Source organism: Cygnus atratus, chromosome Z (assembly GCF_013377495.2).
Source record: "Cygnus atratus isolate AKBS03 ecotype Queensland, Australia chromosome Z, CAtr_DNAZoo_HiC_assembly, whole genome shotgun sequence".
Lineage (NCBI taxonomy): Eukaryota > Metazoa > Chordata > Aves > Anseriformes > Anatidae > Cygnus > Cygnus atratus.
Window position 1 is genome coordinate 13023511 of NC_066396.1, and position 15622 is coordinate 13039132.

Here is a 15622-nt window from a genome sequence, read left to right on the forward strand (position 1 = left end):
CTTCCTAAATTAATCTGTAATCTCTCAAAAAATTCCAATTGCAACTCAGAATCACCTAGAGTTTTCTTAGCTTGCAAGTAACAAGTTTATACTTAAAGAGGAAAACTAAAAACGTATTATTTTTTATAAAATGTGTGTGCCTGTGCACATCATTTGATATTTAATTCTGCTATATGCAGATATAGGAACCACGTTTAACTCTTTATTAAGAAAGATTGCTGCAAATATGACAGTCAAATGCATGTTTGTCTGTAAAAATATGTATATAAATTTTAGAAGCTTGAAAACAAACAATACAGGCAACATAGAGATAAATATAACATCTTATACTTTTAAACATCAAGAATAGGGAGTACTGATTTTTACTCCTCCTCTAATGCTACTGTAGTCTTCAGACTTGCAAAAATCAACATACTGTCAGTTTGCAAAATGAAATGGGACCTCATAAGATAACGCTTTAGGACATAAACAGTAGTTACCATATAGTGATAAAAAAAAATCTCAGAATCACAGGATCATCTAGGTTGGAAGAGACCTCCAAGATCACCAAGTCCAACCTCTGACCTAATACTAACAAGTCCTCCACTAAACCATATCACTAAGTTCAACATCTAAACGTCTTTTAAAGACCTCCAGGGATGGTGACTCAACCACTTCCCTGGGCAGCCCATTCCAATGCCTAACAACCCTTTCAGTAAAGAAGTTCTTCCTAATATCCAACCTAAACCTCCCCTGGCGCAACTTTAGCCCATTCCCCCTCGTCCTGTCACCAGGCATGTGGGAGAATAGGCCAACCCCCACCTCGCTACAGCCTCCTTTAAGGTACCTGTACAGTGCGATAAGGTCGCCCCTAAAACATTTATTTTTCTGATGTGGGCTGGGTTTAATTGAAATTTCATCTCTCTCAAACACAGGAAGATGCCAGAGGTGATAAAGACAGCTTTGGGAGGAAAGTATGGGTGTTCTGTGGCACTGTGCCTATTTAGACTCAGGGTAACACTTAAGTAAATAACTACAAATCAGCACAGTGAAGGGTTTCTGAAACAGACCCAAAGTTATTCATTTTCTTTCAGTAACAGGGTGAAATCAAGTGCAAGTGTAGTGTACTGGCAAACTACCTTCATAAGTGGGGGATAATGCATTGCCAGGTGACATATAAACTCATTATCAATGAACATCCATGAAGCCTATTCTAAATACTGCAATTTAGAAAGGCTGGAAAATATGCTGACCAGAATAATAAATATCCACAAGAATAAACATCCATGAACTGACATTTATGAGCTCACTGGCGTTACATAACAGCAACAAGGAAGTACTACAACAGGAAGAAAGGGATTGCTTATTTTTAAATGGAGGAAAAGGGAAAAGTAAACTTTAAAGATTATACCAGAAGATGACTTTATGCCACTGGGAAAGTTAGAAGCAGAGGCTGTAGAAGCAGAAGAGCACAATTCCAATGCAGTATAACTGGGTATAGGATGTTCAGGTCTTAAGCTCTCCTTTTCATCACCCCCATCTTCAGAAATCATGGCCCTCACATAATGTTCTGATCCAATGAAAAAAAAAAGTAATTAATACAGGCCAATGGAAAAAAAAAAACACAATACAATCACTCTTATATGTTAGTGGCATATTTATTTATGTGTCCAGCCTAAAACAATTTTAAGTTATAATTTTCAACAGCTTAATACACTTACTGAGAGATCAGTCATACCTTCCTATGAAAGTGCTCTATGAGAACTGCAATATATGTACCAGACCTGCACATATGAACAAAAAGGCTAAACTATGAGTTACTTTGTGTGAGGCTAATGGACATCTTAAATATAATCTTATGTATAAATACAGATATAGCCACAATTTAGTTCTACCACTTGGCTTTGCATTAAGTTCTTAGATAGATTAGACTGTTTTGGTATGAATGTAAAATGGACCTGAAGCATGTACCCCTAATGCATTCCTCCTTGGCACAGTATAGTAGCTATAAGTAAATATGTAACATATAGTCAATTATTATATATATATATATAAAAATATTCAGTGAATCAATCCTAGCAGCCAGTTGAGCTGATATAGGCTTTAAACTTAATCAGAAGATGTTATAACTAAATATCCACCAGAGAGTTATGTAAAAAGTATTTGCCTTATATACATAGGGAAAACTGAACAAATTTCATATCCTTTTATATCAGCAAACAAAGCCCTCAAAAGCACGATATTTGATTTTATGATACATCAGAAATATATATTATCTTTAAAATCCTATGCTTAGGTCCTGCATTATGGTTTTGGAAAAGACCAAAGTACACAAATGCTTTCAAATGTATTTACATTGAAGCAGTATCTATAATGTTACTCAAATTCTCTACCTTTGTTGTTTTTTTTCCTCTCTCTTGTATTTTTCTTTTTTTTTTTTTTTTCATATTTAGGTAACACTTTTCAGAATTGCATTAAACTTCACGGTTGAAAAAATTAAGTTTAATATACAATCCAAAATTTACTCTCCTTCTGTTAACTGTACACATACCATCACCAATGATGCTAGCATCTTCAGAGAATGAAGGATAAGCATTAATGTCTGAATTGGCGGCCATTTCAAAATCTTCTATTATTTTCACTAGCTATAAATGCAACACAAAAACTAAGTAACAATATCAACTCCAAAGCATTTATGAGACTTACATAGCAGATATTCATGCAAAGTTTGCTTTAAATATATTTTTTTTCCTCAGAATCTTATAAACATCAGGACTATAGTATCTCAAGTAGATTTATTTTGTTTAAAGAGTTTGATCTTCTGGAACATTGCTTTGAGAAAAAGATATGAACTGTATTATACTTGTGAATTTTTAATCCTGTTAATCACATTCTGTTTTATAAATAGGTGAAGTTTCCTAACATATCTTATCTGAAAAACATAGAAATAAAAATATTTCCACATTCTTCCTAAGTCAGAAGTTTCCTGAAGTTGAAAAATAGAAAGTGAAAAATAAAACTGACTAACCTATGTTGAGACATTCTACTGATCATTTTTACAAAGAACAAGTGTCAAAACTTATTTATAATATGTGAGAAATTGTTATAAAAGGAATCACTAATTGCCATGTACATGAGGCAAACAGGAAAAATCGCTGCATTTTCAGGGATCAGGATTTGGCTAAACATTAAGAAAAAGTTTAAAAAACAAAATGCAATAAAATGCTGAAATAGAGAAGACAAGCAAAGATGTTTTTCACCACACACTTAAAAATCAGCTTAGATGATCCCGTGGAGGAAGGATAGAAGTGATTAAATAATCCAACTTAATGTAATAACTGTGTGTAGGTGACACAATGAGGTCCTATATTTCTGTGACTATTTGGAAGAGCAAGCAATGGAGAGTATTTGTTTGAATTACTATACAAAAAAAAAAAGATGCTGTGGAATTACAGAGTGATACTGAATTCATTCTGTATTAAGCCAGATCTGATGTGCAAATAATTTTTTTTTTTTTTACACAATACATAAAATCAGAACCTACTGGCTCATGCTTAGAACAGTTACTCCCACTTTGCTTTAAATTTGATTAAGAAGTTGAAGTAATGTGAAGAAATAATTGCCAATATTCGCCACTCAGTATACACTTAAAGTCAGCCCCATCTGAAGTTTTAGTCAAATTAAAAACTAGATGTAGAATTAATATGCCAGAGTCTGTTGAGAAGTTTTAACATCAGACTTTTGTCATGACCTAACAAACTTGTAATACTTGAATTACGTAAGATGATCTGAACACGTTATGTCCAAAATGCATTTAATTTACATATCTATTTAGATTTATAAAGATGTTAAAAATGCAAATATTTGATTAAATCAATGGAAACATTTTCCAGAATTAGTCACATAATATTCTGCAGAGGCAAAACTTTGCCAAACCTTTGCCAAGGTGATCTCCAACTGAGCCCATAGTCTTGTGCTATTTCGCTTTCCCACTTATAGGGAAATTAAATATATTCAGCCTATAATATCACAATTCTGGCCAGCATTTGGATCACTGTAAGCAATCATGTCTACCAACAAATACAGCACTAAATGGAAAAGAACAGTACTTTATTCTCACTCAATATATACTACGCAATTTTGAAATACATTATTTGAAAATTTAGATTTTGTCTTTAGTTAAACGAAATAAAAAGTAAACCATTTCAGACACAACAGTTAGCAGTCTGAACTCACCATTTTGGTATTTCTGAAATCCTCTTCCATATTTTCTGTTATATTCTGCAGCATCTGTAATTGCATATCCATTTCTTGCTGCTTTGTGGAAAAGTGTTCTTTGTTAACTACTTTAGACAGCAGCCCTGAAGAAGGAAAAGTTCTGGCATCCTCATGTACTATGTTCCAAGTTACACTGTCTCTAGAAGAAAACGGTTTATCTTCCTTTTGCACTTGGCTTGACATATCTTTGGGATGATTGTCTAGAAGGAAAAGAGTGGACGAACATCATCAAGTGAAATGCAAACATTTAAGTACTGCAAATAATTAGGCATAGCTGTGCTATACATAGTACATTATAGCAGGCAGGAATCAGCACAAAAGTCAAATTTATAAATGTTTTGATGTATAAGAAAACAAGCAGGAGGTGATTTGGGAAAGGCTGAGTATTTTCTGTAGGGAGGCAAGATATTATAATAAAAATGCGTAGCTTTTTTTCTGATTTAAAAATACAATGGTTTACCTTCCTTCTGTAGCGGCTCAGGTGGAATTGCATTAGTAACAGAAGCTGCCCTCTGGTGAAGTTCTGCAGTAGATGGAATTTCAAACTTCTCAATTTGCTCTGTAGTACCTATATCTTCTGCTGACTCAGGTATCATGGGTAAATCATTAAGGATGTCACTGTCTTTAATGTCAATCACACTGATATATTCATGTTCACTCTAAATAAGAGCAAGATAATGAAGAATTATACAGCATGTGTCTTGAGCAGTACATTTTAATCATTCCCTGTGTTTACTCTTCCCACTTTGAGTTGAGACTTCCTGTTTCAGAGACAAAATTACGACAATCTTCCCCACAGTATTACACAACTGAGATAAGACAAATGGTATACTTATAATTAAACCTTGTGTAAACTGGGCCACTAACCAAGTCAGGTGCATCAGGCAGAAAGGATGGTAAAGGTTTCTCCTTCACTTCACCAGGGAACCTCAGGTTTATATAGATGTCTGGTGGTAGTAACTCAGGGACACTAGATGATTCTATGGGAAAAGAATAATAGTATTATATTTGCAGTAAAAGCCATGAAACTCTGGAAAACTATTTGGAAATAGGTCTGAATTCTCTAAATGACAAGATAAGCTTTGATTAGCTTTTTTCTTAAATGAAAATAAAAAACATAAATCAATAGATTTCTTTAATGTTTGCTTCTAACAAAATTGATCACTAGTTATTTTTCATTTTGGTGATAAATTAGCAGAAAAATATTCAAAAGATTAAAATCAGAGTAACATCCTGCAGTATAAATTGCAATTCATTTCCAATTCTACCTTAAATGGTTAGAAAAAATCACTGTATCTTGACTTGATCCAAATAAATGACACTACTTAGCTAGAAAGACATCTGATTAGCTATTTGCAAAGTATGCTATGTAGTAAAATAATCTTCCAAATGGAACAATGCTGTTGAATTTTAAAAGAAATGAAAAATGTATACGTTTATATGCTAGCATGAGGAAAATATTTAGGTAATTAATCTTATTTAGCATAATTTATCATGGATTTATGATTTTTGTGTGGGCAAAACACAAAACAAAATACATTATTTAGCCCAAAACAAAAATTACCTTCTACTTTGTATTCTACAAACTGAACCGAAATTTGACTGGAGTAAAATTTTGCAAGATTGAGCAGCACTAAAACCAATCTAAAACCTATAAATATACCTCCTAATAAACAAATACAAAAGCATAGGTACATTGTACTAAAGAAGACACAGCCAAATGTTTCATAAACAGGATTATGATTATTTAATGTTTGGTTGAAAGAAATAGGATAAATTAGAATCTTATCAATACCCTGCATTAAGCTAACTCCTATAAAAAACATGTTAAGATGGCAATATTTTTGTAGACTTCCACAACAACAAATGAAATAGACAAAGCCTGAAGCCACACCTGGCATGGGAACAGATGTGGTTGACTCATTTTTTCGAACTTCAGAAACCTCAATTCCAGCACTGATTCCAACATCCTTATATGTTTTGAGCACTTGATAGGGAAAGAAAACAAAATGCATGAATCTAAGGAAGGACACTTATGGCATCATTTGAACTTATGTTTCTGATTTACCAGCTTATGATGAAAGGAAAGCTGGGGGGAAGAGGTAGGGAAGCTATTTCAGTCAAATGTGAAACACTGTCTAACTATATTTAGATAAAGGCAATTAAAAAAGGAGCTCTCAGAAAAAGTCACAGCAGAAGTGACTTACAGAAAGCATGTGGAGTCTCTTACACAATCGCATTAATAACATTTTTAACTATTTTAGCTAATATTGTTATTTACATTCCAATATCTTCTAGTTTAATACATTTTTTTGGTAACAAAATGTTAAAGCCCACACAGGTAACACTTACCTGGATGAGTATTTGTACTTGCATCTTGAGTTTCTGCTGGCTTTTTTTTTGTGGAAGCCATGTAATGTAGATCTATTGGAGTAGTAATTGCTTCCTCCAGTTTGTCTAAAATGCAGTATAACACACAATAGCTGCCTATTAGTGCATTAATTAGAAATCCATAAAAGCAATGATTTTAGCTCAGAACTAGGGGACCCAATAGATTTTTCTTTGCACTTCTGATAGATAGTCTTAACTTATCTCTACTTTATGAATAGTGTTCAGAAAAGTTTGTACTATCTGTCTTCTGCGAATATGTAACTGTTCCAAAACTTACAATGCTACACTGAATTAAAATCAAGGCTCAGTTTGGATGTGTAGTCTTTAAATATTTTAATATGCTGTGCTACAACCATTCGTTTCGTATTTCAAAAAGATGGAAATATTTATGACATGTATACCTTTATTTCTGATATTTTTAGAGCTTTGCAGGGCAGCATTTCTCTAAGGCCAAATTTCAGAGAATGGATTGCATTTTTTCCCCTGGTCGGACTAAATATTGTGCTGAATTAATGTATTACAAAGCAAATCTTCTTTCTATAGCCATAATCTTCTTTTTGCAAGCTAGAAATACTGTATACATTGAGTTTCCTTTAAATATAGGAGTCTTAAGTTTCATGTAATTAGAATATGCTGCCAAATAAAACTGGAAGAACCTTCTAAAACAAATGAAACAGATTTAGAACATAAAATCACTGTTTACAACATTCTGCTGATTAATCACATGAACAGAAATCACTGTGAGTAATAGTTACTAATATTCATACAGCACACTTTTACTCTTTCCTGCAGTCCATTGTTTATAGGCATAAATAAAACATTACCACTTATTTTCAAGAAAACTTAAAATACTTCTAGAATCTTCAGGAGAATTATTCTGAGATTACACGTAGTCAGGAAGTACAGTGATAGGACAAGGGAGAATGGTTTTGAAATAAAGAGGGTAGATTTAGATTAGACATTAGGAAGAAATTCTTCACTCAGAGGGTGCTGAGGCACTGGCACAGGCTGCCCAGAGAAGCTGTGGATGCCCCATCCCTGGAAGTGTTCGAGGCCAGGCTGGCTGTGGCTTTGGGCAACCTGGTCTGGTGGGAGGTGTCCGTGTCCATTTTGGGGTGTGTGTGTTAAACTAAATGATCTTTTATGTCCCTTCCAACCAAAGCCATTCTGTGATTCTGTACTTGGTATTAATCTTAAATTTGCCCTCTTTTCTCTCTACACCAATTCCCTAAAATCGACTAACCCAAAAGACGACTGAGTATTTATTGTGTACCTTGAAAGGATTTCCTAATTTTCTGGGGAAAGAACCCATAAATACACAATGTAGCTTGTATTTCTAAAGACTACAATGTTTGACTTATTAACATTTTAATATTGACTTAATATAGAAATTTTCTTTGAAATCTAACAAACTTCTGTTCCTTGATTTTTGTAAGCACTCAAAGCATTACAAGTATTTATACTTGCCTACTGAAATGAAAACATTATCTTGAAGGTGAGAGGTAGATTTTGCTTCTTGATCCTAATAAAAGGAGAAAAAGAATTAACTTAAAAGATAGTTCCTGTCCCAATTAAAGGTTTTCTTGATGCTGTTAATTTTCCAATATACCTCCCCTGAGTAATGATTTTAACAAAATCACTGTAGCATACTTTTCTTACCCTCTTTTTTTTTTTTCTTCTTCTGATCCATTCCTTTTTAGTGGAATTAAAGAGTATGCAAAATTCATTACCATATATACCTTTGGGGTGATCTGCAGTAATTGTGAGGTGACAGTAATATAAATTCCTCATTCTTCTTTGAGCATATGCTATCTCTGCTGTATCATAATTAACATCTCCTAGCCCTGGGGATGCTCTCCAGTTGCTGTGCTAAACAGAGAAGTCTTAAAGAAGGAATGCTATAGATGAGAAATAAAGCTTACTGTTCTGGGTACAGAAAAGGCTGGCTTTAAATCTGGTACTGGCAAGGATAACCCTCAAAGATATTAAAACATATTAAAAAAAGCTAGGTAAACAAACAGAAATGTATAAATCAAAACCCAGCTTGAGGAAGGGTTTTCTCTTCTCAGTGGCTTGGCTAAGACAGAAATGAGAATTCTGCTCCCGATCTTGACTCTTCTATTGTCATCATTTAGCCTCACGTGAAAACAGTGGTGCCTGGGATAGCTCTCCTGGAAGTACTGCTATGTTTTTTTTTGTTTGTTTGTTTGTTTTGCAATTAGAGTTTGTGTGTATATTTAATTTTAAATGTCAAAATAACCTATTCTAAATAGGAAAGGTCATGTCCCAGGAAAAACAAAAACAACCTTGGAATACTTTTTCCATCATAAATTTGTTATTTACAGGAAATACAAATGAAAAATGTATACTGTTTCTAGGGGAGAGCCTGGAAGAAATATATATGATTGTTTTAGTTTAGTTTGCTTCGTCTTTATTTTCTGTTAATATTTGAATGGAAAAAGGCAAAGAAAAAACATTTTTCTATACCCCAGTCTCTGATTCAACAACCATCACTGTATCATTAATACTGATAATGGAGTCATCTGGATGGAAGGACACAGTTGGTTTCTTCTTTTCCTCCTCTTTCATTTGTTTTTCATCACGCCTCTTTTGTCTGCCAACATATTAATTTCAAATAAAAATAAGAACCACACTGTAATAATAGGAATATCTGTAATTTTCTAAGAAATATTACTATTTAGAAATACACACTGAAATAAAGGTGGAGAAGATAAATACTACTGGTGCACAGAGTTCAAAGTATGACTTTCCCTACCAGAAATGTACCTGAAATCATTGCAAGAACTCAAAAACATTCAACAGTTAGACCAAAATCTGTTAAAAGGTGTTATAAGCTAGTCATACCAAATATTACACACTGGATGATATTAAGTACCCACATTTTGTGTATAATAATAATAAAAAATCATTACAAAACAAAATGTCTGTAAGGAAACTAAGAAATATTCCAGCAAGAAACAAACCTCTGTTATCACTCAAACTATCTAATGAACTATTTTACTTAAAAAGTTGCAATTCTCTTTGGTATCTGATGAGTAGATTATAAGACAACTGTAGCCTTAAGAATTTCAACTGATAATATCAAAACTACTAAAATTCTAAACTGCAGCTGCAGTTACCTACGTATTGGTTGTTTTTCACCTTAGTGTGAAACATTCACCTTAGAGTCTGTTTCCAACTACCAGAGTTAAAAGCATCATAATCAGAAGCAACCATTCTGTTCTAGATGCAACGATGCCATTAACTCTTTCAGGGAAGGCACAGATCTGTGAAATGTGTGGTACCTATTGACATTATAAAAGAAGTGAACGGTAAGTTACATGCAACTTAAACTAACTGTTTTAACTGCTTGTGAAGTCAATTAACAAAGTATAAATCAAATTTCAAAATTCATGAATAACACAGCTTGTAAAACAAAATAAAATATCCCTTCAGCTGGAATTTTCCTGGCCACTGTCTGGAGTCATAATCAGAGCCTGTATCTTAATTTTTACTAAAACACTATAACCCTTTCCTTCTTGAAGATTATAACTAACAATAATGATACCCAATACAGACAGTCTTTCAAAATTAAGACCCACTTTAAAAGTTTGGCTTGCCTTTTTCTGCTGTTCTGCACATCTCTTGGTTCAAATGGTTCAATATCAGTTTTTAGTAACTGGATAGGTTCGGTTTGGCCCTGTCCATAGAATGTACTGGTCAAAGTATGATGGTGGTGGCGTTGCTCAAATGCAATGACATCTTGAAGTGGAATGAGTTTTGGCACCTGGAAGTGTTCAGAGATAAGCAAAAATGAAACAATGATACAGGAATCAGGGAGAAACCCAGTTATCCTGAATGAACTGAACAGGTCCTGTTTGGGGTTTCAGTTATATAAACACAACTCAATTTATGGAGTGAAAATGTGATGTTAATAGAACCAGAGGTAACATGTACATGTGTAAACTATTTCCAGAAAGTAACCTAAAAGACACAAATTTTCTCCACAGCATGTATTTCACTAATATTTTCACTGCTAATGTCTCTGGTTGAGGATGAAGGTAGGAAGTGTGCAATGAGGACAAAGACTGAAGAAGCAGATTTCAAGGAAAAGCATTTACGTTCAGATGGAGTGGTGAGCATATGAGATTCTGTCAGAAGATTTTTTAAAATATCAGGTTCTCAATATCTGTAAGACAAGGTTTTCTTCCCAAGCCTTTTAGCACAATGTTTCTGCCCGTACAAAAGAACTGCCGTAATCTGGAAACATTAATTTATTTTTGATTAATTAGAAACCATGAAACTGCAAAAGACCCGCAACTTAGAAAAATCTATTATTAAATCCAGTACCTTCTTTTTTTGAAGTAAATTGGCGTGAAGCAGTGATATTCCTGTGTGCTGGAATGTTTCTCTGCACTCAGTCTCCTTTGTTACAGGTTTAACAGGTATTAAAGCAGTTGTGACTGGCTGTCCTATAACTGGCAGAAGTCTAGGTACTGGGTCAAGCTGCAAGTGCAATAGTGGAATACCAGCCAGGTTCTGGGTGATCAGTGTATTATTGCCCACTTTTACATTACCAGAGAACTGCTGCTGACATGATACTTCTTGTTGTTCTTCATAATGATTTGTATTTAGGTGTTTGGGAGGTGGCTCATGCACAGTTTCTGCCCACCTTTTCTCTTCCTCATGTATTTGCCTTGGGATCTCAGGATCAGATCTACTCATACTTAAATGTGCTGTTGACTTGTTCTTTCTTGATGTGCATGATGACTGATGGTTCCATAAAGAATCTGATGAATTCCAGGCTTCTCGTGGTGTTCGGGGTGGTCTACCAAAAGCTGATGACATCTCTAGTGGATATAAAAATGCTGGTTTGGAATGATAACCTGATTCAAGTTTAAGCAAAGGAAATTCATTTGAGTAATTCAGGGTTTTTGCAATAGGGATAAGCCTGGGTGTTTTCTGAACATCTGAGGAAGGAGCTAGGAGATGAACTTGTTTAACAGGGGCTGAAGAATGCAAATCTTGAGATGGTGGCATAAATCCTGTCTCTCTGCTGTGGCTTTCTAGTCGGCTTAAAGAAACATACATATCCAGATGATTCTAAAAGCAAAGAACAAAGCATTTAAAAGTACCCCGAAATAGCGGCCATGCATTAAATATGGACAGAAATGGTATATATATATATATGTTTTTTTGTCTACTGCAATCACTACAAAAAGATTTAGTAATTTAACAGGACAGATAACATATCAGATATACAGAACTGTCTTCATAAATGACGCACTGATGTACTTACTCTTATGTTGCCATTGTTGCTTTCATCTCTTAAACTATTCCTTGGTTGAAAATCTGAGTTCTTTTGATCAGATTTTCCTTTATCTTCTTGAGTGGGAAGTTCAGTTTTTAGAAAAGCTTTAGGAGAACATGAAGATCTTCCAGAGCCATTTCCTTTTGGCCTGTGTACAGTCTGGCTTCCTTCCAGGTGAACAGATTGATGCTGTTGTAAAATTTGTTGCAAATTTGGCAAGTTGGCACAGGATGACTGGACTATTTGCATTAAACTCATGAAGTTGATTTGCTGTAGCTGGATAGACACACACACACAAAATTAATGCTAAAAAAAACTTTAACAGGGATCTTGGCAAAAATAACACCTTTACGCTATGTTCTAACTGTTCACTATCTTGTTAATATAGGTGTCAAAATAAACAATATCCGTAAGTTTCAATGATGATTCATTCGTATGATAGTTTTTTGAACAGGACTATACCTGCCACAGAAAGGTTATGCTAAACCCAGACAAATTCCTTCACTTCTTTTCTGAAGTTTAGGTTAATATAAGTTTACATGGAATTCTTTGAATGTGCTAACAAAAATTAATTTCTAGCACAGCCACAAAGTTATTGCAGTTTCAGAATCTTTCCTAACCTATGCAATTATGTGAACTAGAACGCACTCTGAGCTTTATTATATTACTCATTTTCTTGAGTCAAAAACAAACAAAAAAAATAAGTCTCAAATAAGTTTTCACAGTAGCCACCTGGAACTGGAAATCTTTCCTTTTTTTTTTTTTTTTTAAAGGGAACAAATACCTTAAAACAGAAACTATTCCTATTGTTTGATAAAATTTTATACTGTGAAAACCATTTCCAGTATTCAGATGCTCACCTGAACTAACTTAAACATTTCATCTTGAAGCATCTGCCTGACAGTTTCTGATGTGTTTTGTTTCTCTTCTGTAGAGAGTTCTTTCTTGATGTCTTGCTTTTTTGCACATATGGAAGTATTGGAGACAACGCTTGATGTACTTGACATACCAGTCAGAGAAGGCTGACTATGACTTACAGAAACCTCTACATTACTAAAGAACAGAACAAAAAGAACAAAACTGTTAGGAACATTCATAGTTCAGAACCTATGCTAGGTTTTCTTAAATCAATCCAGAACATTTTAAAGAAATCATTATTTTTCTAAAGCATAATTAATTTATAGTAAAGAATTTAACAATTAATACTGCCCAATCTTCATTAGAGAGCACATAAAACTTTTTTTTCCTAATGCTTCCTAATATAATGAGTGAAAAACTGTAGTAAAGACATAAGATTTACCTGATTCTTAGTCACAGGGTTATCTGAAACATTAACTTTGCTAGAGATACAGGCAGAAAATAATACTGTGACAGAAAATGGGTTTGTTAATCATAAAACCAAAAAGGTGAGAGAAAATGGAGAAGGACATTATTAACCAAAATGTGAGAGATGGCAGATCTACTTTCATTTAAATGATTAAATGTGCTTTTATCTATCTGGAATTAAAGCCAACAACAAAATTGCAGATAAGAAAACAATTAAAATAGCATGCACCAAATGATACAATATAGTTAGTTTTCCAATTACTCACAGAGATAATTAGATCTTATAGAAGGTAAAGACTTAAGTAGATGAAGTACTTAAATGAAGTAGAGAGGGTTAGGATTTACATGACATTAAACAGAAACTGAGGGGCTTCATCTATATCATCAGAATTTAACCCACAACATAACTCTCTCTTTCTCAACTATCTCAACTGCTGTCTTTGATAGTGGTACTCTGGAGGACTTCTCACAACTGAACAGGATGGCATCCAAGAATATCAAGAAATAAAACCGAAGTGTAAAGCTCGTGTTAAGAAGTAATATTGAAAAGGTTTTGGATATGTAATAGGTGTGAAAAGGCACAGGAAATGTCTTCTTTTGGAAGACAATTGGAATGTATAACCATAGTATGAAATCCTGAAGTTGGAGAAAGCTTTTTAATTAAAAAAAAAAAAGTCATGAAAAACGTAAAATGGAAATGAGACTAGAGACAGAAAACAGAATACAAAGGGATGTGTACATCTGATCTTCCTGTAAGCTGAAATAATTCATACAGGACTATTCTAGAAACAAAAGCTGACTATTGATGCCTTTTCCCACTTCCAACATTCTCCATGTTTACACGCATAAGCATAAACCTAATACTTCTATTTAGCAGTTGACAAAGGATGTGCATGTTTTCATCACTTAACAAAAATATATATTTATAATACTATTGTTCATGTTTTATGTAATAATATATCTATAGTAGTTTTATAGAATCACTATAATATAATAACAATAATAATAATAAAATATTCTGTCCATAACCAAAAGAAAAAGAGTATCACTTCTTGTGAAATCTGGTATCTCTGAACTGCTACTTTAGTATGTTTGATTTATGTGATATTCTGGAAAAAAATGTAAGAGTATGTGATCCTCAAGGATTATGGCATAAAACATTTCAGGAAAGGCTACTCAGTACTACAGTTTGCAGGAATAAATATTTTGTAATCAAATCTACACACGTTACTTGAGGCTGAAAATTTAATAGGCGTAGTCTATTGTTTACTGTATAAAAAATTATAGGTTTTTCTTACCCAGGAACTTCTGAATCTTGTTCTAAAGAGAATGATTTAGAAATGGTGCTAGTAGCTACCTCAGTTGTGCTAAAAGAAATTTTAAAAGAAAGTATTGTAAATACTACAATAATGTGCTGCTTATTTGCATTTCATATACACACACTTTTGTATATATGCATATATATATATAAAATTATATATATATATATATATAAAATTATACCTGTAAGCCATGATCAGAGCTATACTGAACTGCATTGCTTCAAATACTGCATTATGCTGCAATTTGAGCTGGCAAATATTGACATTCATGCTTTGTCTCCCTAGCAATCAGAAACTGACTCAAACAAAAGCACTGAAAAAGTTCTGGCTGTTCACACAAACAGCAGGCAAAAAATAGGTTGATCTGAATTGACAAAAGAAGAGAAAATCCTATTTAAGCAATATTGTTAATATGATTACAACCTGTATTCCTGAAAAAGAAAAGCCAGCATCACAAGGAACCTTTGAGAAGCATCTTATGTGCAGTTATTTTTGAAATTGTATTCTCAGATTTTCTAAAGTTAGGCCATTTTATAGTTCTTAACAAACATTACAAACAGAGTAGTATTGATTTATATGATTTATATTTATATATAATTAAGATTTAAAAAATATTAAGACATTTAGGCACTGTGTATCAGAGACAAAGGTTTCATTATTATAAACAAATTTGGTGGATTTATAAAGAAAGATACTCAAAATAATAAAAACAGGTAGATAATTTTCCCTCATTAAATGAAAAAATCCCAAAACACCAATATTTCTCATGATTAACAAAAAAATGTTGTGCTTATAGAAGGCTTCTCCCCTTCAGAGAAATCAAACTAGGTAGTAAACAACTCAAACTGATGACGTGACAGTCAAATTTATGAACTGTTTCCATAATTTTATGTATATTATATTTTAAATGTAGCTATATTTTAAAATTTACATGTAGCTTACATGAAATTTTAAAAATGCCAAAACGATGCAAATTTCTTGAGTTTTTAAGTTGTGCAAAATGTCTCCCTCCCTC

At 33.4% G+C, this 15622-nt stretch overlaps 1 protein-coding gene across 1 annotated transcript in view; it reads right to left on the reverse strand.

Moving 5' to 3' along the window:
- Window positions 1-15622, reverse strand: part of CPLANE1 (ciliogenesis and planar polarity effector complex subunit 1) — a 64779-nt gene that overhangs the window by 10779 nt on the left and 38378 nt on the right. The window contains 14 exon segments of the mRNA XM_050716415.1: window positions 1391-1549; window positions 2531-2624; window positions 4216-4457; window positions 4718-4916; window positions 5125-5237; window positions 6152-6244; window positions 6610-6714; window positions 8116-8170; window positions 9136-9262; window positions 10269-10435; window positions 10999-11751; window positions 11948-12235; window positions 12820-13012; window positions 14584-14652. Of these exon segments, the coding sequence (XP_050572372.1) occupies window positions 1391-1549; window positions 2531-2624; window positions 4216-4457; window positions 4718-4916; window positions 5125-5237; window positions 6152-6244; window positions 6610-6714; window positions 8116-8170; window positions 9136-9262; window positions 10269-10435; window positions 10999-11751; window positions 11948-12235; window positions 12820-13012; window positions 14584-14652 (2657 nt within the window).